This window comes from Alternaria ventricosa (assembly GCF_023758065.1).
Source record: "Alternaria ventricosa strain BMP 2768 chromosome Unknown scaffold_14, whole genome shotgun sequence".
NCBI classification, from domain to species: Eukaryota; Fungi; Ascomycota; class Dothideomycetes; order Pleosporales; family Pleosporaceae; genus Alternaria; species Alternaria ventricosa.
Window position 1 is genome coordinate 195405 of NW_026055694.1, and position 26676 is coordinate 222080.

Consider the following 26676-nt stretch of genomic DNA (forward strand, 5'->3'; position numbering starts at 1 on the left):
ACGCGTTAGTCCTCGCCCACGTCTCAGCAATAGTCTTCATATCCACCTTCTCAGCCCACTTCTTCGCCGCCTCACTCGCCGTATCTTTATCCGTACCCTGACCAACACCCTTCAGCACAACGCTCTCATCACGTAACATCTCTTGTGCTTTCCACTTTCCCGCGCCATTCACTCCAGGCTCCATGTACAGTGCTGTATACGGGACAATACTAGCATTTGCAAGTGCGGCAACATTGTACAGGAGCGTTACAAGAGAGGAGGAGTTATAAGAAGTATAGGAGAGAAGAGCGTTACTTATAGCACCTGATAGGATGAGAGGCGCGACGAAAACGGGTGCGAATTGGTAGGCTTGAAGCCATTGCTTTGCTAGGAGTTTTGGTGGGGCGTGCGTGATGAGGGGTGGCATGACGACATGGCTATATGCGAATGTGAAGCCTGACAGACATAATTGTCAGTGGCTATTTTGGACGATTGAGAGGCCAATCTACCTGTGTATATGGCTGGCGCGATGGTTGCGATCGCTTGAAGGATGGGCACGATGAGGCTAGATGGATCGCTCATTGTGGCTGATTACGACGTGATGGTCCCTGACATGTGGTAGAAGGAGGTTGTCGTTTGCAGAATAATGTAAAGTATGATCGAAGTGATCTGTTCACGAAGCGTAGATGTAGGCGCTTGGGGTATAGAGCTGACGTACTAGCGCGGTGTTTTGGATGTATTAGCATGCTTAGCTGCATATTCTGGAACAACAGTAGAACGAACGAGATCTTCCAAGATCTGCATGGGCTGAAGCACGTATTTATAGCATCGATATGATCTGCACCTAGGCTTTTGTGCAAAGACGATCATGTGGTTTTGCGCAGCCCTGTTGTGAAATCAGATAAGCCTTACTTGTACAGGTATACTACAACTGATCCAGCAATCCCAAGACCTCTTGCCTGAGTTCACCCAAACCAACATCCTTCTTAAACCCTAATCTCCGGCATTGCACCTCTAATTCTCTCCTGTCTGTCCAACCTCTGCCTAGTACGACGACGACTGGGTATCCAATGAGTTCCGCATCCTTCAATTTCCAACCTAAGCTCTTTGCTACTCGATCATCCAACACTAGATCCACGTCTCCATACCGACCTTCGCCGTAGATAGCGTCGTACACTTCTGCCGCGTCGCTCTCATCGACCTTTGGAGATGTGAGGACAATGGCCTCATAGGGTGCTATCGCTCTCGGCCAATTTAAGCCTTTGGCGTCTGAGAGAAGTGATGCGACGGCGCCGATGATACGCGAAACGCCGATACCATGGCAGCCCATCTGTATTGGGGAGGAGAGGTTTTGGTCTGGTAGTGCGACGACTGCGTTGAGGGGCTTGCTGTAGCGGGTGCCTAGGTGGAAGGTGTGGCCTACTTCGATGGCTTTCTGGACGTCGAGTTTTCCGTCCGAGCAGCGAGGACATGAATCGCCAGTTCCGACAGGCGTGAGATTTAGTTTGGAAGACAGAGGATTTGAGAGAGACCTATCATTCTTATCGAACGCAAGGGAGGGGTCGAAGAGGTCAATGGTATTTTTGCCCTTTCGGAGCAGAGAAGCGAGTGATGAGGATTCGATGCCAGTGTCCAGCTCGAATTCCTCTGGAAGTGCTTTCTTGACAGCGTGAAGATTGACATGCTCATGTCTCTGTCTTACGTCCGTCTCACTCTCGGATGGACGTGGTATCCATACGTTGATCTTTGTCTTTCTATCGACGCTTATACCTGTGTACGCCAGCCAGCTGTCGGTACATGACGCTACAGCTTGGCCGCTCTTTTCCACAAGCTCTTCGTTGGCAACATAGTCGCATGAGTTGCAAGACCACACATTGTCCTCGCCCTTTGGAGATACGAAGTGATACTCGTGACTTAATTTGCCTCCCATGTTGCCAGAATCGGCATCGGCGACTAGGTACGGCAGTCTGAGCTCGTTGAACAGATTGTTGTATGCCTCTCTGACTTCTTCGTAAGTCTTGAGCGCGGCTTCTGTTGAGTGGTCGAATGTGTATAAATCTTTCATCATGAATTCCTTGGCCCGTAATAGCCCTTGTCTTGGTCTTCGTTCGTCGCGATACTTTCGTCCGATCTGATACAGCCTCTGTGGCAGATCCTTGTATGAATGTATCATGCTGGCCACCAGTGCGGTGACCTCTTCTTCATGAGTTGGCGATAATAGAAAGCCAGATTCTCTCCTATCTTTGATGCGCAGGAGTTCCGAGTTCGCGGAGTAGCGACCAGATTGCCTCCATAACGATTCTGTGGTGATGGAAGAGAGCGAAAGTTTTGAAGCACCAATCGAGCTCATGTGCTTGTCGATTAGCGATTCAAGCTTATTTTGGACGCGTAAACCTAGGGGTAGAAGATGAAAGACTCCGGAATGTGCCTGTGCATGATGAGATGAATAGTGCTGGAGGTCAAGAGGTGGCAGATATATACCTGGCGCAGAAAGCCACCCCGAACGAGAAGTGAGTGAGACTCATCTGGAGATTTGTTAATCGGAATATACTCATATCTGGCAATGGTCTTACCTTGCTCGCCGTCCTGGGGTGATATCCCACCCGTTGGTGCCCAGAATTTGGATAATCTATTTCTTGAGTCGGTCTAACTCGAACATCAGCCTTGTCACCAAGAATATGGAACTTGATTGAGACGACTTACAGCTATAAATCTAGCATGTCGAAAGCCTTGTATTGGTGTTCGCTGTGATCGCGATTGCCATGCAGCTCTACGAATGCACGCCGCCATGCGCGCACAACAATGACGATATGTGATCGAAAGCACGCGAAAGAGCTTATAATTGCCCAGCCACTATGAGACGGAAAAAGAAGAGGGAAAATGTTGGATGTTCCGTAAGTGGTGCACAACAGCGGGAGATCTGCCTCCAACATGATGAGCACAGACCACCTCGAATCTCAAAGCGCATGGAAATATTTGGAGATGGAACCCATCTCTCAATTGCTCCACGACCACATCTCACGTAAGCATACCAATCCCTCTACTGCGACAGTGTCCCTCCAGAAGGTGTTAATCGACATCCAGAATGCCTCCACGGATACGCATCAGGCCACGCGCCCTCCGCGCGTGCACCTCGAACCCAACCCACCCCATCTCTGTACCCGCAATCGCAACCTACGCCACAGTAGCAGCGACCACCCCCGCACCCCCAATCCAGCAGACATACAAAGCCGCGCCGCCAGTACTACGATACCCACCCACGCAACCACCCTCTCACAAGCCGCCGGAGGTCCGCAAAACCCAACTCCACCGCCAATACCAATCGCTGCTCCGATCCTCCCCTCTGATCCTGATATTCCAGCACAACAATGTCAAAGCAGTAGAATGGATGAGCATAAGGCGGGAGCTAGCCATTGCCCTCCGCAAGCTGGATGCGGAGAGAGTGAAGAACGGGCAAGAGACGCTTGCAGAGGAGGTTAAGATGCAGGTCATCCAGACCAACATCTTCGCAAGCGCACTGCGCGTCGTCGAGTTCTTCAACCCGGAAACTTCGACAATGGATCATGCGCAACATCCTACGGACCCGCGGACACCGACGAGCGCGCAGATACCGAACACGAGTAATGACGCTGAGGACGAGCGCTTCACACACGGCCTGTCGAGACGGGCATACGAGATTGCGAATAACAGGAAGTTGAAGTTGGAATTGGAGCCTTTGCTCTCGGGGCCTCTTGCCGTCGTAGCGTTCCCCGATGTTGCGCCGCAATACCTCAAGACCGTTCTATCCATTCTCTCGCCTTCGAAGCCTGGCTTCCCCGCTCCGAGCCGAAAAGCGAACCCAGACTACTACGAACCAGCCGTCCAAGCTGGCCTCCAGAAGCTGATGCTTTTGGGTGCGAGGGTAGAGGGCAAGGTCTTTGATGTGGACGGCACGAAATGGGTTGGTGGCATTGCTGGAGGTATCGACGGACTTCGCGCCCAGCTTGTACAAATGCTGCAGGGTGTTGGTGGAAGTCTTACTGGTGCTTTGGAGGGCGCGAGCAAGAGTTTGTACTTTACTGTTGAGGGCAGGAGAATGGATATGGAGGAGAAGGAAAAGGGTCCTGCTGAGGAAGAGAAATCGTCATAGAGTCAGGTTGAGGTATGTACGATATGATTAGCAAGATTGAAGAACCTGATCCAAAACTTCGCTGGTCCACATGAGTGTTGCGATCTGTATTATACAAAAAGTAGTACTCCATGGGACGGTGCCTGGGTTCCTGAGTAGCTGGCCATCTCTGTAAGCAGTAAACTCTTCCTCGACAGCAAGTTCATCTTTGAGATGCTTCTATCATTTCCACCCTACAAGTACCGCACTTCTGATGGCTGCAAGAGACACAGATGCCTTGCCAGGTCGATATTGGTCCGTCCATACAAAAACACTACAGCGATAAGCTCGGATCCGACGAAGGATATATGGGCGTCGACTTACGCAGATCCATACGACCTCGACACGTTCTCGAAAACCAGGAACGCAGGTTTTGGGAGAGCAGACGGTATTCTCGGTTTTCCGATTCCATTCGTTCCCGTCTTGAGTATCGTGAAGATTGGATTCGCAGACCTCATCCGCCTGCTGTAGTATAGGCCAGTCAGTCAGGCTGTATCTTGGGTACCTCGTTATCCAGAACTAACCACGCACGAAGAGGGGTAGTAGCAGGCAAAGTGATGCCTACTCGGCATTCTTCAACCCGAATATCTGTTAAAGGTGTTGTTGATGACTGTCGCTTCGAGCGAAGCCTTGGGTTCCTACCTGCTGACTCCAACTAGCCACCCTATCGGGTAAGCGCGCCAATCAATGAACCCGAACCGCTTGACAAGCCACCTACCTCGACGCAATGCATGCACATAGCCCTACTATGCTGCGCTATAGAGCTATGGAAGTCTGCAGTCTTCAGCCTCGTGGTTTGCCCCGCGCTTTACGATAACTGCAGAGCGTCCCGCTAGGATGACTACCATACCCACAGCCGCTTTCTGGTGAACACCATCCGGACATCCACACCTCACCACCAAGGCGACAGCGCATGGAGAATATAATCCATACACCGCATAGTCCATGGCAGAAATTCACCTATCGACAAGAAAAAAAGCACCGTCCCGAAGACGATCTCAGGCTGTGCAATCCGGGCCAGACAAGTGGCCAGATAATCGAGAGGTTCTTATCACCCGAACGAGCCAAGAATCATCTAGACGAGCTTGTTCCGCGTCAACGGCAAATTCTGAGAGACTTCTTGAACGAAGTCCTTTCAAAAGTTCCGCGCGGGACGTATCCTTACTTACAGGACGTTGAGAGGTACAGCAACGACGATACCATAGCGCTTGTGGATGACCGGCAAAACCACGAAGGATGCGAAAAGATCACCGGGAAGCCGTGTAGCGACTGCATTATCTTCTCGAGATCAGTCTGCATTCCCGAGCTCTGTGCACGATTGCAGGAAAAGGTGAATTGACACTCACAATCGTAATGTGTGAACGGTTGCTCATGCTACGATAGAGAAGGACATACAAGGCTGAAAAGCGGATAATGTATGCTCCTTGACTGGACCATGATCTATCAGCACTACGACGTATATTAACTTCCACAGATTCATACCTAATCTCACGTCTGCAGCAGCTGTCGCTTTAGCAGCAACAGTCGCTGAGCGGTCAGCGGTCACCCTCCGGGACTTCTTACACAGATATCTGAAACGGGAGGTTGTTTTCAGCGCAACGACGGTAAGTCCGTCTACATTGTTCTCTCCATTTACTGACTGCTTAAGACATGGGGCTTTTTCTTCGAAATCCATATACCCTACCATGCAATGCGTCGCGGGCCACTTACGGGTACCGAAGATCCAAGGTTGATAGGCAACAAACGCCTCCGTAAGACGGAGCCTCTACCACTTAAACATCATTCTAGCGATCAAGAAGATCTCTATTATCATGAGGCCTTGACTTCTTCTCTCTCATGGGGTGCTGATGAGTGGTTTTGGACAGAGCTATGTTTGGTGGACACCTTCTTTGGCTCTGAGGAACGACTCAAGACTTACCTCACTGGGTGTCCGGAAGGCGATGGACTCGACCCTCCGTGTGGTGGCAGATTTCCAATGATCTCTCCGCGGTTTGACCCTAGAGAGTATTTTCTTCTCAAGCTGAAGTTTCGGACTGAACAAGTAGTCACGGAGTATAGTACGCTCATTGAAACCTTCAACAAGAGAATGGACGAATACGTAAGACGCCCGAACGCATTGCAAACGACTATCACTAAAGATGTCTAAAGGCACAAACGATCAGACACGTTTTCGAAGACGATAACAGAAGAACAAATACAAAAACAATAAGTGATGTTATCAAAACCACACAAGTCTTCATTGACGGTATTGACGGTATCGTCGACGCTTGGAATATCTTCCATCGCACTGAGCTATCACTCTTTACCAGCTACATACCCGAAAGATCGATCTGGCCAACATACATCAGCAGTATCACACGAAATGTTGCAGAACTCGACCGGTTGCGCAAGATTCTCATCACAAAGCGAGATCGCTTCAAGTTCAAACTCGATAGTGTAAGTTTGAGACCACGCACCATGTCGGATAACTAATACCGCGCAGCTCCACACCGTCTCTAGCCTCAGCCAAACAGAGACAGGAAACCTCCAAGCAAAGACGGCAGTAACCCAAGGCGACGATCTGAAGATGCTCACCAAAATGACCGTTGTAAGCTACCCCATACTGATACATCGCTCTTACACAGCTTCACAAAGAGCTAATCATGACCCTCATAGTACGTCGCCTTCCCCCTACTCTTCACAACCGCATTCTTTAGCATGGATTTCGTTACACCAAGGTACCCGTGGGCTGCATTCTTCGGGGTGTTGGTGCTGATGTCGTTGTTGAACTACATGATTGCTTCACCACGAAGCTCTCAGAGAAGGTGGAATGAGTGTAAGGCATGGGTCAATACCTTACTAGGTAATTGGACATATAATCGAATATAACACATCACCACGCAAATACGCAACATGTTTATACTTTACGATTCGATTCGTTTTATATAGGTATCCACATATGCTGCGTGGTATCCTAAGGGTATCATGAGGGATCTGCCTGCCCAAATATGCACACTTCGAAAGATTTGTAGTGGAAAATAAAAAGGACTCCCCTTCTTTCTTCGAGACAGAACTCGCGCGCACGCAGACACACACAAAAAAAGACACAAACTCAAAACGTCCCTGGCGCCCCAATCTGGATCCTCGTATATATAGGAGAGGTATAGGAATGTCGTGGTCGTCATATCCCAATTCGCTCGATCGATCGCTCGCTCGCTTCACTCCTGCCGCGCATTATGCCAATAAAGAATAGTTTGGTGTGTGTGTGAGGGAGGGATGGTGTGGAGAAGCATGTTCAGTCGAGCTCAATGTCGCCGTTGCTTTCGTGACCGATTTTTCCGTTAAACGCCGATTGTGGAGAGAGATCCGTAACCCCGATGCTGCTAAGTTGATATGTGCGAAAGGAAAATCAGACGTCGCTATCGTCGTGCGCCGCCTACTTCGACCGAGTGTGATGTTCGTTCAAATTGGAGCTTTCGTCGCTTGTTCGCCATGTTGCCGCCTGGTGTGTCTTCGCCTCCGGTGGAGTCTGCATAGTCGTCTCCAAAGCCCTCGCCGTAGCCTTGGAATGCGGCATCGGTGTAGCCGCGCTTCGAGCTAGATCGCTCTGGCCTCACTGCACCCCGGTTCATATGGTTGGTCGGTGTTGGTGCGGAGGATGTGAAGGATGTGGCTCGCTGTGGTGGTATTTCTTGTGGCTTGGGTTTTACGGCATCGTCTGTACCGAGATAGGCCTTGTATTTAGCAGCTTCTGCGTTGGGTAGAGGTCCAGGAGCTGTGCCTGCGAAGGCGTCGTCGAGAAGTCTGCTGAGGTTTGAACTCAATGCTGTGCCGTCTGCTGTCAGCCCCTGCTTCTCGGGCTCTCTGTTCTGCACATGTTGCGACTGCCAAATTTCTTCGGGCATTAGCAGCAGATCCCGGAAAACGCCGTCCATCTTAGTCGCTTTTGGCTTGCCGGCGATCTGCATCTGCTTGATATGACCCTCGTAGGACTTGCGAAGCTTGTTAATCTTCTCGCCTGTTACCGGGTCATTGCGGGCTACAGATTTGGCGAGCGGGTTGAGCCTGTAGAGTGAGATGAAATTTTGCGAGGGGTGCGGCCGTGATATCTCTATCTTCTCGTTGCTGAGTTTGAACAATTGGCTGCCGCTGATGCCTTGGGCAGCTTTGAGTCGGCCGTCTTCGGTGTATGGCGATTCGGCTTGCCGGTTGTGGTTGGACAGCCTGCGGTGACGCAACCGCGTTATGTCATCGTCGGCGCTCTCTTCCATCGTCGCATCGCCATCGCTGTCGATGTTGGCGCTCGACATGAAGCCGGCAGTGCTCGCGGGGGTCGGGAAGGGGTGCTGGTTGGATGCCGATGTTGCCGACTGGGAGAGCGAGGTGGACATGGGCAGGGAGGATTGCGGTGAGCGGTCCGACACGGCGGAGTTTGTCGTAGGGAAGCCTCCATTGGATTGCGAATTCATCGAGTAGGGTGGCGAGGTGGGCGTTCGAGGGTGAATGAGCGTCTTTGTCGTCTGGCCGCTCGCCTTGGCAGCGACGTCAAAGGGCGGGCTGGCGGGTGAGAATCTTCCTATCGAGTCCAAACGTTGCCGTTTCGCGCTGTGATCCGACATAGAGGCCGTCTTCGGGGGTGGAGCGAGAGGGGAGAGCTCGTCGGCGTGCGTGGAGCGTGCAGCGGTGGGTGAGAGGAGGGCTCGTACTGAAGCGCTTGGCGTCCTCCGCGCGGGTCGACCGCGGCAGCAAGGTGGGCGCGCTACTCGATGGTGCGCATACGAAGAGAGCGGACGGCGGCGATGGCGATGACCGGCTGTGCGTGATGGGGCGGGGCGTGGGCGTGGCGGGATGCGCAGGAGGGTTGTGGGCGGCTGGAGGTGCGAAGATGTGAAGGAGATGATGGGGTTGACCGGCGGTTTGGGCTCAGCGCTGTCTCGACTGCTCACGTGACGTGCCGGGGCCCATGGTCCGCCATCTAAAACCGCCTTTCGTCTTAGGGCGTGTCAACCATTCATCGACGCTGCAACAACAAGACAACCAGACAAAGCATCGCCATACCCTGTGCATCTTTAATGTATGGATGACAACAGGCCGCGCGCCGGTGCCTCTGCTGCGGCCGCCTCACCTGGTGCAGCGCCGACTGCGCGCTCCGAGGCATCGAATCCACCCGCGCCGAGCAATGCGCCCAAGATCCAGCAGCCGAAACCCCAAGCTCTGCCATCGCGATCCGGCCCCAGCGCCATCCTGGTCTCGCCGCGACAGAAAGGCAACCCCATCCTCAACAGCGTGCGCTCCGTCGCATGGGAGTACTCTGACATTCCCGCCGACTATGTCGTCGGTGCCACAACATGTGCCCTCTTCCTGTCGCTCAAGTACCACCGTCTGCATCCGGAGTATATCTACAACCGCATCCGAGACTTGAAGGGCCAGTACAGCCTGCGCATTCTCCTTACCATGGTCGACATTGAAAACCATGAAGATCCACTGAGGGAGCTATCCAAGACGTCATTAGTCAACAACGTCACAGTCATGCTATGTTGGAGCGCACCGGAAGCCGGCCGCTATCTGGAACTATTCAAGACATTTGAGAATGCTGCACCGACCAGCATCCGCGCTCAGCAAGCCGGCACTTATTCAGAGAAAATGGTCGAATTCATCACCGTACCACGCAGCATCAACAAGACAGATGCAGTGGGCTTAGTCTCTAACTTCGGTAGCATCCGCACTGCAATCAACGCTGGGCCTGAGGAAATCGGCCTGATAGCAGGGTGGGGTGACAAGAAAGTTCAGCGATGGTGCAACGCCGTCAGGGAGCCCTTTAGGGTTAAGAAGGCAGCGCGACGAACCGTCGGTCAAGACAGCGGTGCAGCGACCATGTCACGCGACATCTCCATGGCAGAAGGCGACAGCCAGATGCCGCCGATAGCGGATGCTGATAATACAGCACATCGCAGGGTGGACGATGCCGGGCCTCTTGCACTGGAGCTGGAGAGATCCGCTCCTTTTGCAACTTCAGGGTCAGATGCAGACAAACGACCTGATCATCGCATCGCTGAAGATCTCAACCAGGACGATGAAGAAGCAATGCGTGAGGCAGAGTTGGGTGCAGTTCCACGAGGCAATGAGACTCAACCCTCTGCTCCGCCAGTGAAGCGGAAGCAGGTGGAAGAGGAGAACATGAGCGAAGGCGTCATGGCTGCACTCAGCAAGTTGAGGAAACAATGAACAATGTTCTGCGACACTTTCGAAAATGCAACATGTGACTTTGCCCAAGTGATGGGCAACGATCGATACCTGACGTTCACTTCTCAAAGTCCGCTGTGATCAATACAGCGTTGTTTGCAATGGCCATCGCGAACAAATTCCATGTGCAGCATGCCGTCATGCGCCTTCTCATTGGTGACCCCACTCTGGTCCTCGCCCTGCAGCTGCAGCCTAGCCTGCCCACATGCACCTACTTCACTTGGAGCAAACACATTCAGCCTTACTCCTTCAGCCCAACCACCATTCCTTTACATACATCGATAGACCTGCTTCCCATGGTGAGCACGTCAAGCTCAGCCATACACAACAGAACTCTTTTAGCAGCCCAATAGTACCAGTCACTATCGCCCAAGATGGGCACTTTCACGCAGTTGCCAGCGGAACTCCAAATTCAGATCTTCGACTACCTTCACGCTGCCGACGTCAAATCCGCGAGAGCTGTGAGCAGGACGTTTCGAAACAATGCTACGCCTGCGCTATTCCGCAGTATCGTTGCTTGTGCAAGATACCAAGCGCTGGGCGCCTTCCAAAACGTAAGTTCATACCGAGCCCCTGAGGTACCCGCACTATCTTTCGTAACGAGGAAGTCATTGTTAAGCCCCATGTATACCTCAATATCACGGTCTGGTATAAGTAGGTAGAGCATGGGCATATTTACTAATGACACGAATAGGTATCACTGCATTCGATATACTCAGGCTATGTAAGAGAGATTATCTTTGATGGAACGCTATACGATGGGCATCTCGCGAAAGACCATCGCAACTACTCTCGAGCCGAAGAGGCTAGCGGCAAATTCCAATCAGGGTCCTTCTACGCAATGCGAACCAGGTGGAAAAGATATCAAGAGCTTCACAAGGAGCAAGAGAGCATGAAGGAGGACGGCGTCTTGTTACAATCATGCGCACGAGGCCTTGAGAACATGCAGAACATCTCGTCCATCGTTTACTCGCCATATCAACACACCATCCCTATGGAGGTCAAGACACTGCGCGATTTGTTACCAAGAGGAGCTCGTCCGGGCGCGCTCACTGACAACCGCACCACTGACTTGGATCATCCTTTCCGCCAACTCATTGGTGCCGTCTTTTTGTCAGATTATACTGGAATCCGACAGCTCACCATCGAAGCACCTCGTGAAGACCTTCCTCGCACCGAGTTCTCTTTAAAGATGTTCAGTTTCCCAGACACCAACGATCTGAGCGCCGGGAGACATCTCTTCCGAAATTTGGTTAAGCTAGACATGAGTTTATCTATCCTCAACATACCGAGGCAGACAACGCATCCTCTGACTGAGATTGACTCTCCTGAACGACAGCTTGAGAACCTGGCCAAAGTTCTCGAGGCTGCCCAGGAGCTGCGGCACCTTTCCTTTGGCATAAAGAAATGGAGGTATCTTAACGAGCTGAACTGGAATGGGGGCACCATTCTAGAAGGAAAATCTATCGTCGACATCATCGGTCTTGGAGCAACATGGCCGAAGCTTCGCTCATTGAAACTCGAAGGCGTATACGCCAGAGAGCGCGATCTATGTGAACTGATCGACCGCCACAAGGACACCCTCAGAACTCTTACCTTCGCCACAACCACTCTGCAAGCAGGTCTATGGATCGAAGTCGTAAACGAGGTTGTTTTCAATGCGTCTATGATCACAACATTCGTGTTGGACCATGTCGATGAGGATCGCGACGGAAATCTAATGAGTACCAACGGGAGTTTAGCAGGATATGAAGGTCGGTTGATCGTAACCGAAGGTGGAGACCGTGAATTTGTACGCAGCAACCCAATTCCTGGTCTTTAGTTCGTCCTGCTAATCATGTTAATGTATAGGTCAACACCAACCCAGACAAGCCCTCGGTTCACGACGCCCGCAACAACGCAGCAAACCCAGCATGATCCACTAGTCCATTACCCCGTTACCCATTATTACGCAAACCAATGACTTCTATTGGCGATAGCTCAGACATCCCTTCATTGTTGGTAGCAAGAATCAGGTATTAGCTGATAATCATACATTGATTTACTGACTACATACACCCGCATCCACATTATGCTGCTCATTCAGTGTGATGTAGGCCGCGAAGCTTGAATCTGGTCCCCACGACGATACGAGAGTCTAGTACCAGAGAGCCGTTGCTCGGCTGCCCTATATGCAGGACTGCCAACCTGTGCTCTAGATGCCATCACGACCTGTTTCCACCTGCTTATACATTCAGGGTATTTGTCTGAGCCTGCCTGCGACACTTCATCGTCGTCTTCGTCATTCTGCCCTCTCTTGCACTCTTTTAGGACATCGCCTTCTTGCTCCTCTATCTTCCCCTGCGCCTCCAGGCAACTAGAAGATGAACCTTCTGAGTCCCGCTCTACCGCCCTCCCCTTCCCCTTCCAGACTTTGTTCTTCACTGTTTCGGAACTTGTCTCAGAGTCTGTGTCCGCTTCCTCGTGTATCTCCATCTCTTCCCTATTTCCTACTTCGGCATTCTCTTCCCCATCCCCCACATCCACCTTCTCTTCCTCAACATCCTCCTCCCCCTCCCCAGCTCCCCCTCTCCCTCCCTCCTTCTTCTTCCCCTCCGCATGCCCCTCCCCCAACCCACGAAGCCACTCCGCGGTCCTCACCCTCCTCAACTTCCTCAACCTCGTCCTCTCCCCATAATCAATGATTTCACCTCCATCCCAACTGGAGTCTATCCTGCCTATCTCAGCCTGACTGTCTGCAACGCGTTGCTCCTGCCATTCTACCCACCCGTTACTTCCGGGTGCGCAGTAGTTGTGCACGTCGTCGTCGCGGTGGTGGATGCGGGCGGCGACTGGTTGCCAGGATGTGGGGTTTTGGCGGTGGGGGAGGCGGGAGATTTGGACTGGTGGGCGTGCGGGGGTTGTGGTGGTTGTGATGGTTGGGTTTGGAGCCTGAGTTGGTGGACGTGGATGGACTTGTGGTGGAGGGGCGGAGGGAGAGGTAGTCTGCTCAGTTTGGGGTTGGGCTGTGGATTGATTCGAGGTAGTTGGGTTAGAAGATCGTGTATGTGCTGGTGGATTGCTTGTGGAGGGGTTTGGTGGCGCAGCGAGGGGGGCTGGTGGAGATGGTATTGATGCGAGACTTTGAGAGAGAATGGATGTGTTGGCTCTTTGAATGGAAGGTCTAGCTGCGTCTGTGGCTTCCCCTGCGCTGGACATTTTGGTTTAAGTGAAGGGTTGAAAGCTTAATCTCGTGACGTTGGGGGAGAGAAGAGAGACTCTCTGGGGAGCCATAGTGAATACTGCTCAAAAAGTTATGTCAAGTCGGACCATGGTAGCAGAGAAATCTTCCAGAGAAACATTTGACGATGCATGCAATAGGCAGCCCTGGTGTTGGTTGGTTAAAGATTTATCATTAAACCTTGGTACGCTATCGCAGTACCATATACTATATGACTCCCCCAGCATGAGGACCAACCGCATAACGAATAATAGTCATCAATCGTCAACTCAAGCCCTCTCGACCCTCTCAGTAGCACCCTTGGCGTCATTGTCCACAACAACACTGTGGTGCCTTGCCGGGTCCTTCTCCTCAATGGCCGCGCCTTCAACAACATGGTTCTGACCACCAAAGATGGCGTCCATCTCCTCAAGACTAACCTTCTTAGTCTCGGGAACAAAGAACCAGACAAATGCGGCTAGCAGCATGTTGATAGCGGCGAACATGTAGAAAGCGTAGAAGCCCTCGTTCTTGAGGAAGACAGGGAAGAACTGCTGGACGATGGAGTTTACGACGTTTTGGGTTTGCGAGCACATGCCTACGGCTTGCGCACGGATGTTCATGGAGAAGATCTCGGCGGTGAAGATCCATACTGTTGCGCCCCAGGAGGGTTTGTCTGTGGTGGTTGTTAGTGCGTGTTCGTGTTGAGATGGTACTGAGAGTGTGTGACTTACAGAAGAGAGCGAAGAGGAACATGAGGAATACGATCGCGATACCAACTGGTTCCGACTTTGCTCCACTGGGGAGAGTAGGTGTCTGTGTCTCCACAGTAGCAGCGATAAGCATGCAGATACCCATACCGATACCACCGACGATGAACAGGAACTTGCGTCCAAAGCGGTCGACAGTCCAGGTAGCGTTGAGCGTAAAGATGATGCTGAAAGTGGCGTTCAGAGCATTGATGAGAGAGATGGTGTCGGCGCTCGTGAAGACCTTCTTGTAAATGATGGAGCTGTAAGAGTTGAGTGTGCCCTGTCCAGTGATCTGTTGACCACCGTTGACAATCATCGCAATGTACATGCGCTTCCTGACAGACTTGTCCTTCCACAGAGCAGAGAAGCCGGAGGAGATTGCTTCGGCTTCGAATTCGATGGCCTCGCGGATGGTGGTGATTTCATCCTCGACATCTTGCTCAGTGGCACGGACGCGGCGGAGCGAGCGGCGAGCCTTTTCGTAGTTGCGGTTCTTCTGGACGTACCAACGGGGCGACTCTGGGATAAAGAAGACTTGGGAGAGGATGAGAATGGGCACCATCATCTGGAAGATAACAACCATCTTCCAGTCCCACTCGCCGAGTTTCTGGGGGTTCTTGGACGTGCCGAAGGAGATCCAGTATGCGATGAAGGAGCCAACGGAATAGAACATCTGCCAGAAGGACATGATCTTTCCACGGATCTCAGGGGGCGAAAGTTCTCCAATGTAGATAGAGCCAGCTGTCAAGGCGAGACCTTGTCCGATACCAATGAGAACACGGCCAGCGATGAAGACACCGATTTGTCCGCGAGGGGCGAATGTTTGCATGATGGTCGCGATGATGACGCACACAGATCCAGCAGCCATACCAATTCGACGGCCAGCGAAATCAGCGAGGGGTCCAGCCTACACACAGCAAAGTTAGTACATGTTGCGGACTAATGATATATAGACGTGACGTACCATGAAGAAACCAGCTACGACAGCACCAACTGTGTATGATGTGTTGATGGCGCCGATGATGTTAGGTCCGGGGTTGTTATAGTAGGCAATCCAATGCTTCGAGTTTTGCAACGCGTTGAAGACGGACGCATCGTAACCGTAGAGCACCATGCATGATGCTGCAACGAGCGAGATGTACCAGTTGTACACCCTAGTTTTGTCGACCATCTTGACGGTAGTCACTCAGAGTTCCTTCCAAACAAAAGTAACGGTAGTGATCGGCTCTGTAACGATTGACAAAGGCGTCCAGCTCGAATTCCGCAACGGATACAGCGAAAGATTCGTAGAGCTCTGGAGTGGAGAGCAATCAGCGGAGACTGCGATGGGCATATATACATGCCACATGAGAAGCCACCCTGTGGATTACTATCTTGCCCCATGTCAACCCCATGAGCTCGGGGAAGCGCCAGTTCCAGCACCCAGGATCCGATGCCTACGCCGCTACCAGACGCCTCTATCCAGAATATCACCACGAATCAACATGCCCAGACCGCCTCCAAAGCTTGCTCTAGTGCCAAATGCATCCACGCCTAGCACTTCGTTCTCCGTAGTCCCTGAATCTGGGGAATCTGGGGCTTGGGACGGGAGTGTCGATGGAGAGATTTTGTCCATCTGATGGACGGAGAGGCGTCGTGGAGTTTTTCCACGAATGGGCGTAATAGAGCTAAGTGTTGAGGCGCCGTTGTTTTGAGGAGAAGCGAGACCGACTCATGCCGAGATGGTGTTTAGTGCACCATCTAGCCCGTGAGTAGCTAGGTTTGCCGGCGACAATGTCGATAATGGGTAGATTTTCCTCGTGGACGCAAGCATGCCAAGTCAGAGACAAGGAAGACGCCGCGAAGCAAAGCTTTTGGCTGCCGCCTGGGCTCTCTTATTTTGTGATTAATTGATGCTTAAAACTGCGAGAGTGGTTCTTGAGAAGCGCATGTGTGAAGCCGGTGCAACAGTCGAGTCGCAGAGAGTTTTTGGTCAACGTGGACGACTCCATGTTGTAAACGGAGAGCAGGTATCACATGAATCATGCTAGAGAACATCGCTTGATAGCCAGATGTGGAGTTCGGGTGGGTCGGCACATTGGTTGCGGGCGGTGACCATCATATCGCATCCTCCAGAGATGGGCACGCGGGGAGCCAACGATCGAACGAGCCTAAGCCAATATGCCCCTAAGATGTTCTCGGGCAACACCACGCGACGCGCATGTGTTTTCGGTGATGAACTGTTAGAGGTGCATATGACATGCCACGGTATCCCGGGTCGCTAGATGAGCCTCATCAGCGCTGAGATGAGCTCCAGCTTCCCCAGCTCCGAGACCAGCACGTGATAGATCACGTGTGCGCATCCGCCACAGCTCTGTGGCTGTGCGCATCCCACTTTTTCGGGCGTCGAGACCCTTTCCCACCGCCCGCGACCGCCTAACGTTTTCGACGCCCGACCAAATCTCTCCACCCTCTCACCTACACACCGAAGACCGGACTACCAAGCCAACCGAAGTTTTCAAGATGCCTTCAGGACAAGGAGGTGAGCGTCCTAACTTTCGCGCAGACCGAAGCGGGGTCAAGGCTGACAGAATACCACAGCTGGTACAAACCCCATCCACAACAAGCAGAAGAAGAAGAAGGCCGTCGAGCTCGATGAGGATGACCTCGCCTACAAGCAAAAGCTCGCTGCCGGTACGTAACGCCCTACTTCCCATTCTCCGACGCCTATACCACGACCGGCCCCGAAGCGCCACCACAAGGCTCCGAAGAACAAAGACAGATGTGCTGACAATATACAGAGAAGAAGCAGCGTGAGGACCTAGCCAAGACGGTCGGCAAGGGCAAGGGACCGCTCAACACCGGCTCCCAGGGCATCAAGAAGTCCGGCAAGAAATAAGCGCCCGACATACCCACGAGCAAGCGAGCAAGCGACGAGACACGGCAGTGCGGCAACGACGACGATTTGACATGAAAGATACCACAGGCTGAGAGTCATGACTTGGCAGGGCGTTCACATACACATACCATGAATGCACAGGAATGAGCTATCAATGACCTTTGCGCATGCCAGGTGACTGCTTTCTACATTTTCGCTACTTGCAATTTAGGTCGTCGCACACTGCAGACGCAGATTACCTCCTCCCTGCCTTCATGTTTGCCCCTTTCAAATTAAACACCGTTTCCGCGTTCCCCCACGCAACTCTGTCCCACTCTACCTGTGTCAAGAACCCGCTTTCCCGCAGTTCCTCCATCAACTCTTTCCCTCTTTCTTCAAGCGGGTAGTTACTCGCATACAACACCCTATCTACAGGTATCCGCTCCAGTAGCGCTCTCAGGCTAGACATGTCTTGTGCGTCCACTGTTGTGAGGTAGATGTTGTGTTGCCAGACATCTAGGAAACTTCGCTTCGGTTTATCCGCCGAGGGGATAGTAGTGAGGAGCATCTCGATGCGTGGAATGAGGGATGGTAGCGCGCCCGGATGCGCGAGTATGAGACGGAGAGCAGGGTGGCGGTCGAAGACGCAGCTGAGGTAGAGGTGTAACAGCGGGAGAGGAGACGTAGTTTGCGACGAGTGGATATGTGTCAGCAGAGGCGCGTATACCGAAGAAGGGAAACTGTGTTGGTAATCCGGTATCTGCGCATGTCAGTCTACATGCTTTCTCTTCCTCTTGATATCTAGAGGACAGAAAAGCAGCGTACCTCCGAGCCTACCGGCCACATCTCCCGCAACAGAATCGGCACTCGATACCTCTCAGCCACATCCCAAAGGTCCTCCCACTCTGCCTCTTCCAGCTTGATGTTCCGACTCATTCCAATACAACCACCTACAAACTTCATCTTACCCACACACACCTTGCCAGCTCTTTAGCCGCCTCCTTGCCTTCTGAAAGCAACATACTCAGCGCAGCGACTTTCTCCCCGTTCATGATGACCGCCGAATGCATCGTGTCGTTGATCTTGCTGCAGATCGGCGGTGCGGCGGCAATGGGGATGTGGCTGATGATTTGTTTCGAGTGGCCAAGAGTACGCATGTCTTTCACGCGGCCGGGACCTATGTTGCGTAGCTTGGTGAGGGTAGCTGGGGGAATGAGGTGGAGTGACGGTTGACTCGGTGATGTTGGTGGGGATGTAAAGACTAGGGTGGGTGCGAGGTGGGATTCTAGGGACGCGATTAGGGAGGCGGGTGTCGTTGTGGTCATGGCGGCTTGAGGTCTGCTTGGTGATGGGTCGTCAGGAGGAGGTGGTGGGTAGTAATAGGTGGTTGAGGTGGCTACAGGACGTCGGGGCTTGGAGAGTTGGCATTGGCCAAGGTATCAGATGCATCTCCCTTCAAGGCTTCTGAGAAAGGGAGCTGCGCAGTTAGTGCTGGGTTGTTGCGATCCAAGCTGGCGAGGTAAGAAGGACACGTGCCAGTAAGTGCAAGTACAACTGTGGGCATCGGTACTGCCATCATAGCGGTGGGGGTGGGACTGCTTTGGATGGCTGACCAGCATGATCAAGTTATCTGCATTCATCATGTGTCTCAAGGTTGACAAACTATCACATTAAGCACATGGTTGTTAAAGAAGTGTATGATTATTAGGTACATGTGTGCTGCGATACGCGGCTTATATGGAAACAGGAATCTGCTGGTAAAGATAACGTCGATGATAATTCCTTGCCACTACCAGAGATTCCAAGCACTAATTCCATCGTAAATTTCCATCACTAAAGCGCACATTGTGGCGGTGTAAGGATGACGACGATGGGGCGCGTGTGTTATGGGGCGCGTGCTTGTCGTGGCACTAGCGACCACGCTATGGATGTTGTTGTGATGACGTTTCAATATTCATCCGGGTGTCGGCTAGGCGGAGGCTGACTGACGGCTGGGCGCTCGTCAGGCGATGACTATTCTCTTCCAACGCTTGGTCGAGAAAGTCTTTGTGGTGTCGTTATGGTCTGATAACCGTTGTTCGTAGTTATTCGTAATGGGCATGTGGAGTGTTGACGCAAGAAATGGATGCGCGTCGAACTTCATTCATCATGATGTTCGGCGACCCTTCTTGCTGCCCAGAGTGAAGGCGCGCTTGAGCTTGCTTTCGGTGGCAGTGGGTGATGTAGGACTTGGTGTAGAGCTGCTGCCTGATCGACGAGGATCCGAGCTAGCGGATGACTGAGAAGAGGACCTCTTGCGGCTCTCTTCTGCGAGGATGTCGTCCAGTGAAACGTTGAGGTGGGGATGACTGATCGGGACCTCTTCGAGGTTTTCGACAAAGCGAGAGGCCATTGCGTCGATAGTAGTAGTGAAGTGATAGAGTGGGTGAACGTTCGTTATGTGTGAACGGATGTGGGGAGATGTAGATCTTTATAGCACCAGTATCGATATATAGTGCTGGGTGGCTGATATGATCTACGGGTGATGTGTCGAGCGTGGCTTATGGTATATGGTCCAGACTTCGATGTGGCAATGTCCGGATATAGTATACCAAGAGAGCAGGCAGTTGCGGATACCGGAAATAGTGTAGTAGCGAGAGTGGAAAGGGTGAAAGCTCGAAGCGATGGTAGACGATATATGCCGAAGTAATGAACAAAGCCTAGGCATGCAAGGGCGGCGAAAGGTTTTTAAACATATCTCAGGGCGTGTGTGGACGAGCAGGTGGACGGGGTCCGTGTGTCGACGGCACACGAGGCCAGGGACTTGCTACAGTACGATCCAGGGTCTGTCCCGCCGATCGCGAAGCCTCGATGCATATAACGGCGGCGCTAAGGGCAGGGTATGACGTACCAAAACGTTCTGGACAGCGTTCCGCTGGCAGCCACACGGTCTTCGTGCGGCCATAACGGGCGCGTAACCGCGTGCGACAAGTCTCCAGTCGCACAGTCCCATGGGTGAGCGCACTGGAAATAGCAGCGCTCGCAGGATTGACATATCCGCAAGGGCTCTCCCAAGCCGCTTGAAAGTGTCAACCAGATTACGGACGTCTTCGCACGACTGCTGGCAGGATTGCGCATCCGACCCGCCGCCTCCAGCCTCTGCCCAGTCATGCGCAGCGCGACAGCGGCGACCTTGTGAGTCTTGGGTATTCTTGCTCAGCACGCGCAACCCTTTCGCCACAGCTTGCGAATATCGGCTCGCCGTGTCAAATAAACTTGCGCCTAACATGCCTGAGATCAGCACGATCACCAGGCATCGCGAGGCAAGACCGAGCCTGAGCACTTTATCCGCAGCAGTTATATTGAAACTGTGTCCGCACGACGGCAGCTCGCATGCGGTGTTCTCGTCGGGTCCGCTGCGTCCATCGCGAGTATGGCCGGGCCACTGACGTAGGACGAGAGCCATCCAATATTACAGCCACCACTTTGGCTATAGTTTCCAAACCACGGCCTTGTCTAAAGCGCCGCCCGGCTCCGCTTGCCAGCGAACGATTGCGACAACAGTACAAGCTTCAAACGAGAGGGCCTCGCCTAGGTTTGCGGTGTATGCGAAATGCCATACTCGGCAGCTAGTCGACATCATCGTGCAGGGTCCTCATTCAAACTGTCCGGCGCCCGGACCCTTGTGGGTCTGTGACAACGGTAGACCCCAAACTTCTGCGCCATCCGTCATGTCAAGTGGGCAGCGGAGCCGACTTTTCGAGGTTAAGTTGCAGATATAAGCGGACACACGACGCTAGCCGCGTGTGCAATTTGCTAGTCTTGGGCACCAATTGCACTTGTCATGTATACAATGTCGTGGCCATCGAGCCATCGTGAGGCTACACTGGTGTCGTGGAGCATATCGCAGTCCACGGCAATTGCGCACTCTGCTAGACTGTTTTGAAGTTTGAGTAGTGCGGCTCTGGACAAGCTGGACAGATGACGACTTCCTTTGCATCATCCAAACTTTCGTATCGGCTCAGGCATGCGGTTAAGTCATCACCATCTTCCCCGACCACGACCACCCCTTCCGCCCCTCCCACGTCCCCTATGCCCTTGGCCACGCCCACCCCCTCGATGTCCACCTCCGCCTCTTCCCCCGCCTCGATTGGACCGCTGTTGCTCCGGTCTCGGACCACTTTGCGCTAGTTGTGCCCGCTCTTCATCTGACGCATGAAACACATTCGGGATCTGCAGTAAGTTGCAAAATGACCGAGTGTGTGGGTTACTGTACTCTTGCGGGGTAGCCTGGACGTGAATGCCTAGTGCGGGGTCGTATGTCGGCGCAGTTGCTGTAAAATCCTCAGGTATCATCATCTTGTCAGCTCTGACAAGGTTCTCTTCGATCCAAGCTATCTCTTTCTCCACAAGAGGTCGGTAGACCGCATCGCCTTTGTCTGCAGGGACTTGCGCATAGGGGTCCCCTACAGTAAGGTGATCGGCGAAGACACGAGTAATGGCAAGCCACTCCGTGTCATACTGCAATCGTAGAGGCCGTTGCAATTCTGCAGGTGTATGTGGTTGTATCTCTAGCAATTGCAGAAAGCTTCGTTTGGGCAAACACTTGTCAAGTGCGAGGAAGTTGGTCGTCTTGTTCGTTATGTCTTCAGGAAAGGGGAGGGTCTGTACTATCTCAGCCTTCGGGCGTGAGAATGATTCCGGTAAGAGGCTGCGAATGTCTTCTGGAACTTGAGTTTCGCTCTCCGTATCAGCAGCTTGTATAGGCTTCTTGGGCTCTGCGACTGGTACAGGGACCACCTCGTCGTCGTCCAAGTCCATGTCAAGATCAATTTCGGCATCATTCTTAGGTGCTGGTATCGGCTCCTCGTTTGATACATCCAGATCAATCTCGCCATCGTTTACGACTCGCGGGATAGCACTATCAGCATCTGTTTGCGGTGGCGAAGCATTCGGAACTTCTGCATGGTCCCAGACAGCGGGGAATTTAGCATGCATATGGGCGCTGAACCAATGAGGTGGTCGCAGGCGCTCAAGGACTACCTTTGCAGCAACACTACCAAGAGTACCGTCCTTGGCCTCTTGCTCAAAGTCTGGCTTCCAGCTAAAGAGCTGCCGGTAATTGCCTTTCCACTCCATACCGCGCGGCCAGTCATGGCTCAGCCCAATGTCAACCTGCGTCCGTATTTGAAGCAGTTTCCGCACGTCGAGTTCGCGAACATGATAGATGCTCCGAACATCGTCACTGTTGTAGGGCAAGCGCTCATAGTGTGGCTTCTTGTAGTTGTAGCCTTTCCAGATACCGGACAGACCAGCAATGCGCAGTGGTCCCAGCCGTATCACATTGGCTGCGCCCATGTAGTATATCTTTGGTGCGGCCCACCCACCGTAGTAAAGCTCCCACATGTAGTTGCTCGCTTCGTGGTTGCCGCCGATGAATATGGTGAGATACGGGGCTGTGCGCAAGCCTGAATAGTATTCGTGAAAGTCGTGCATGGCGTAGTACTTGGAGGGCATCGATACCGCCTTGAGATCAGACGCGTTTCGAACAGCCTACAAAGTCAGTCAATGGTTAAGCACTATGAATTGTTTGACGTACCTGGAAGTCACCGCCAATAATTAAGAGATCCACATCTGGCCAGCCTTTCAGCTCGCAAGCTTTTGCGACAGACGCATAGATCTCGTGTAGCACTCCATGGCCGCAACCTTCGACTGCTATGCGCACGCCTTGCTGTTCTACCAGTTCTGGGGCGGCCATACTTCGACAATTGTGAACCGGTAGTTAGTGAGAGGAAGACTCGTTAGTAGCGCGACCACAGAACTGCTGCTAAAGCTTTGTTGCGCAGTACACTGGCGCAGAAATCGCAATACGCGCAATGTAAACATTGCAATGAATGCTGCTGTCGAAGAAAGTAAGAGCACGGCCCTGCAGCACTAGCGTCGGGAGTCGGAGTTATGATAAGCTAGCGAGCACGTGTAGATACTGGACCTGCAGGAAGCTTCTCAAGATCTGCGCAGAGATCATTCAGGTCCTCTAAACACATGGCTTCAGCAACTCAAACAGAGCTGAGGGCGAAGTTCCTTCAAGAGGCGGCTCATCTCCTCGCAATTCCCTCGCCAACAACAGCAGCGTTTCTAGGTAATGCATGCAACAAGCTAATCGAAGATGCTGAAGTCGGTATTTCAAGCAAGGAGACGGATGCCCTCCGACGAAGCATTTGCGGCGCATGCGGGAATGTCATGATTCCAGGATGGTCGTGCAAAGTTTCGAACAGAGACAAGCCCAAGAGCATTGACAAGAAGTCGTCGGTGCCCGAGAAAAGTATTCGGTATACCTGCTTGCGATGCGAACGAGAGACACTTCAAACGCTGCAGAGAAGGTCTCGCAAACAGGTCAAGAGACCACGGTCTCTGTTGGATACAGGCCCAACGTCCGCGGCTCCGATTACGACTAAGAAAGAAGACGATACAGCTCCAAAGACGATTAATGCAAGCAGCAAGCAAAGACAGAGGGCACGCAAAGGCGGCCTGCAAGCTATGCTTGAAAAGAAGAAGACACAAGACTCGGGCACGGGCGGACTCGATTTCATGGACTTTGCGCTGTAAGTCCCGTAGGGCTGAGTGAATGCAGCCCACCTGCATGGAAGGGCCTAGCGACCCGTGGACACCCCGCTATGCAAGCGCGGGGCTTAAAAAATTCGAGAAGTTATGTCATCAGAACTTGCGAAAGTCAATACAGTCGCAAGCAAAGTTACTTTGCCCAACACTACCCTACACCAACATTAATCGACTGCAAACATGGCACAGCAACAGAGCCTTGCGAAGGATCTCTTCGAGGACATGGGCCGCAAGGTCGCCGAGGCGAGCGCCCAGGGAGACAACGACGACACAAAGGTTGTCGACGAGATCGAAAGCATGTGCATGAACTGTCACGAAGATGTAAGTGCATTCAAAAAGTAATGATAGATTCAGCTGACATTATGAAGGGTACTACGCGCCTCCTCCTCACAAGAATACCCTTCTTCCGCGAGATCGTCCTCATGTCCTTTTCATGCCCGCATTGCCACTTCAAGAACTCCGAGGTTCAACCCGCCGGCGAGATCCAGCAACGAGGCATCAAGTTTTCTCTCAAAGTCGAAACGGCCGACGATCTGAGCCGTCAGATTATCAAGAGCGATACTGCAGTGTTCCGAATCGAGGACATCGATCTAGAGATACCACAAGGGCGAGGACAACTGACGAATGTGGAGGGTATACTCGCAATGGTAGCGCAAGACCTGGAGCAGAAGCAGGAGGAGAGGAAGGCGGTGGTGCCAGAGGTGTACGAGCAGCTGCAGGGAGTCATCACGACGATCAAGCAGATGGCCACCGGAGAGAAGCTGCCGTTCAAGATCACAATTGACGACCCTGCCGGCAACTCGTCGATCGAACCTCCCAGTGTACTTGGCGCAGGAAAATACTCTCGCAACGAATACCCACGAACGGCGGCGCAAAACGAAGCGCTCGGTCTGGGCGACACCAGTGGAGACGCCAGCGGTGGAGCGCCTGCCACAGAGATCCGACCAGAGTACCACGCTTCGCAGATGTACCCAGAGATGCCATCCTCTCACGCCCCAATGGTGAACAACGTGGATGAGGACGATATTGTGGAGAACCAAGTCTACTCCTTCCCTGCCAGCTGCCCGGGATGCACCAAGTCGTGCACGACAAACATGAAAATGGTCAACATTCCCCACTTCAAGCAGGTGGTCCTGATGAGCACAGTATGCGATCACTGCGGATGTAAGTTTATATCATGTAACAATCAACGTTTACCTGCTAATGCAATGCAGACCGAAGTAACGAGGTCAAAACCGGAGGCGAAGTTCCCGAGCTGGGTCGTCGTATCACAGTCACCGTTGACAGCAAGGAGGATCTGTCGCGAGACATTCTCAAAGCCGAATCATGCGCCATGTCCTGCCTCGAGCTCAACCTCAGCGTTGAACCCGGTACTCTTGGTGGCAGGTTCACCACGATCGAAGGTCTACTGACCCAAGTACGCGATGACTTGAAATCTTCCATCTTCGACGCTGGCGGAGGAGGAGACTCAATGGACTCGGAGGCCAAGCAGAAGTGGAACACCTTCTTCCACAACCTCTCTGCAGCCATTAACGGCGAAGACAAGTTCACTCTCGTTCTCGAAGACCCTCTCGCCAGCAGCTACGTCCAGAGCTTCACGGCACCGGAGCCTGACCCAAAGATTAAGGTCGAGGACTACAAGAGGACAGAGGCGGAGGAGGAGGAACTTGGGTTGCTCGACATGAAGACGGAGGGCTACGAGGAGGAGCATGCGGCTAGCATGGCAGCGAATGGGACAACGACCAATGGCGCCTAGGGCTAACTTCGATGTCTCTTAGATTTCCTTGACTCTTGCATTAGGTCGGCGCTCGTAGATACCAAGGCCTCGCCAGCCATGATCAGTGTGACATGATCTTCTTCCAACTCTTCCCTGCGTCCATGCTTCGTGATGCCTATAGCGACCTGATATCTTTCGGCCCAACACCGATAGTGCGAATGGTCGACTCTTTCAGATCTTGATGCGCGCTTTCTTTTTCCGCAGATGACGCGACATCCTTCAGGCTCCAATCAAACACAACGCTTCCAGCTTGACATATGTCGCATTACTACCACTGTGCCCAGTAATATAGTGTTCATCCTGCAAGCGGGTTTGCATGGATGGTAACATTCTTGATCTCCATCTTCTCCTGCGGTCTTGACTTCTTGTCTACTTGAACGGCCTCCATGTCATCCAGCACCTCCCATCCTTCGAGCACCTTCCCAAAGACAGTGTTCTTCCCATCCAAGTGCGGCGCAGGCGCAAACGTGATGAAGAACTGCGAGCCGTTTGAATTTGGTCCCTTGTTCGCCATGCTCAAGATGCCTCTCGCATTGTGTCGCAACGCGGGCCGAAGCTCGTCCTCGAAAAGCTGATTTGGCGTGTCGTAGATGGAAGTGGACGTCTTGGACTTTGGGTCGGAGGCTGGCGAGCCCGTCTGGACCATGAAAGAGGGGATCAGGCGGTGGAAGGGTGAAGAGTTGTAGAAGCCCGACGCGCAGAGGGCGAGGAAGTTCTCGGCGGTCTTGGGGACGGCTTCGCAGAATATTTCGAGTTTTATATCGCCCTTTGTGGTATGCAGCTAGTTACTGTCAGCAGCGGGCTTGCATTAGACCGGGGGTTGGACTCACTGTGACGGACATGGTGGTGGGTGCAGATCAGTCGTGTTTGTGGTTTGGAAGGAGCGATGATGGCGCACGAATCGGACCCTCGAAGTCGAGCGCCCATCCACCTCCACCTCGTCGCGCCTAGAACATCGCGCGTCTATCCGACTGCGCTTACTGTGTGCAATCGCCCTGCATTCGCTGTCATCATCATTGCTACCGCCCGCTGCCCACGCTGCCTCCTCTGCTCGCGACACTGGCAGACGGCCGACCTCATCATAAGCGCCGCCGCATAAGCTCCACCCGGCGACAGCCCTACCACGCTCGGGACGTAATCCACCAC

The 26676-nt window shown here is 52.8% G+C and overlaps 12 protein-coding genes across 12 annotated transcripts; 5 read left to right on the forward strand and 7 right to left on the reverse strand.

Annotated features, from left to right (window-relative positions):
- Positions 1–904: 904 nt before the first annotated feature.
- On the reverse strand, positions 905–2769 carry J4E93_007650 (uncharacterized protein; the record flags this gene model as incomplete). Its single annotated transcript, XM_049345555.1, has 4 exons — positions 905–2407; positions 2461–2504; positions 2553–2625; positions 2683–2769. 4 exons carry the CDS (start codon positions 2767–2769, stop codon positions 905–907), a joined length of 1707 nt encoding a protein of 568 aa, XP_049197082.1.
- Positions 2770–3064: 295 nt separating this feature from the next.
- On the forward strand, positions 3065–4108 carry J4E93_007651 (uncharacterized protein; the record flags this gene model as incomplete). Its single annotated transcript, XM_049345556.1, has 1 exon — positions 3065–4108. The coding sequence occupies one exon, from the start codon at positions 3065–3067 to the stop codon at positions 4106–4108; it is 1044 nt and encodes a 347-aa protein (XP_049197083.1).
- Positions 4109–7524: 3416 nt separating this feature from the next.
- On the reverse strand, positions 7525–8724 carry J4E93_007652 (uncharacterized protein; the record flags this gene model as incomplete). The annotated part of the gene is made up of 1 exon (XM_049345557.1): positions 7525–8724. One exon carries the CDS (start codon positions 8722–8724, stop codon positions 7525–7527), a length of 1200 nt encoding a protein of 399 aa, XP_049197084.1.
- Positions 8725–9181: 457 nt separating this feature from the next.
- Positions 9182–10330, forward strand: J4E93_007653 (uncharacterized protein; the record flags this gene model as incomplete). The annotated part of the gene is made up of 1 exon (XM_049345558.1): positions 9182–10330. One exon carries the CDS (start codon positions 9182–9184, stop codon positions 10328–10330), a length of 1149 nt encoding a protein of 382 aa, XP_049197085.1.
- A 392-nt stretch (positions 10331–10722) lies between these two features.
- J4E93_007654 (uncharacterized protein) lies at positions 10723–12170 on the forward strand (the record flags this gene model as incomplete). The annotated part of the gene is made up of 2 exons (XM_049345559.1): positions 10723–10902; positions 11043–12170. The coding sequence occupies 2 exons, from the start codon at positions 10723–10725 to the stop codon at positions 12168–12170; spliced, it is 1308 nt and encodes a 435-aa protein (XP_049197086.1).
- Positions 12171–13837: 1667 nt separating this feature from the next.
- J4E93_007655 (uncharacterized protein) lies at positions 13838–15470 on the reverse strand (the record flags this gene model as incomplete). The annotated part of the gene is made up of 3 exons (XM_049345560.1): positions 13838–14223; positions 14282–15206; positions 15264–15470. 3 exons carry the CDS (start codon positions 15468–15470, stop codon positions 13838–13840), a joined length of 1518 nt encoding a protein of 505 aa, XP_049197087.1.
- A 1331-nt stretch (positions 15471–16801) lies between these two features.
- J4E93_007656 (uncharacterized protein) lies at positions 16802–17177 on the forward strand (the record flags this gene model as incomplete). Its single annotated transcript, XM_049345561.1, has 3 exons — positions 16802–16820; positions 16880–16972; positions 17080–17177. 3 exons carry the CDS (start codon positions 16802–16804, stop codon positions 17175–17177), a joined length of 210 nt encoding a protein of 69 aa, XP_049197088.1.
- Positions 17178–17412: 235 nt separating this feature from the next.
- J4E93_007657 (uncharacterized protein) lies at positions 17413–18481 on the reverse strand (the record flags this gene model as incomplete). The annotated part of the gene is made up of 3 exons (XM_049345562.1): positions 17413–17916; positions 17982–18074; positions 18125–18481. The coding sequence occupies 3 exons, from the start codon at positions 18479–18481 to the stop codon at positions 17413–17415; spliced, it is 954 nt and encodes a 317-aa protein (XP_049197089.1).
- Positions 18482–19302: 821 nt separating this feature from the next.
- Positions 19303–19548, reverse strand: J4E93_007658 (uncharacterized protein; the record flags this gene model as incomplete). The annotated part of the gene is made up of 1 exon (XM_049345563.1): positions 19303–19548. One exon carries the CDS (start codon positions 19546–19548, stop codon positions 19303–19305), a length of 246 nt encoding a protein of 81 aa, XP_049197090.1.
- Positions 19549–21176: 1628 nt separating this feature from the next.
- On the reverse strand, positions 21177–22893 carry J4E93_007659 (uncharacterized protein; the record flags this gene model as incomplete). The annotated part of the gene is made up of 2 exons (XM_049345564.1): positions 21177–22688; positions 22735–22893. The coding sequence occupies 2 exons, from the start codon at positions 22891–22893 to the stop codon at positions 21177–21179; spliced, it is 1671 nt and encodes a 556-aa protein (XP_049197091.1).
- A 1040-nt stretch (positions 22894–23933) lies between these two features.
- J4E93_007660 (uncharacterized protein) lies at positions 23934–25509 on the forward strand (the record flags this gene model as incomplete). Its single annotated transcript, XM_049345565.1, has 3 exons — positions 23934–24074; positions 24122–24917; positions 24968–25509. 3 exons carry the CDS (start codon positions 23934–23936, stop codon positions 25507–25509), a joined length of 1479 nt encoding a protein of 492 aa, XP_049197092.1.
- Positions 25510–25825: 316 nt separating this feature from the next.
- CYP10 (Peptidyl-prolyl cis-trans isomerase cyp10) lies at positions 25826–26372 on the reverse strand (the record flags this gene model as incomplete). Its single annotated transcript, XM_049345566.1, has 2 exons — positions 25826–26311; positions 26361–26372. The coding sequence occupies 2 exons, from the start codon at positions 26370–26372 to the stop codon at positions 25826–25828; spliced, it is 498 nt and encodes a 165-aa protein (XP_049197093.1).
- Between the last annotated feature and the right edge of the window lie 304 nt (positions 26373–26676).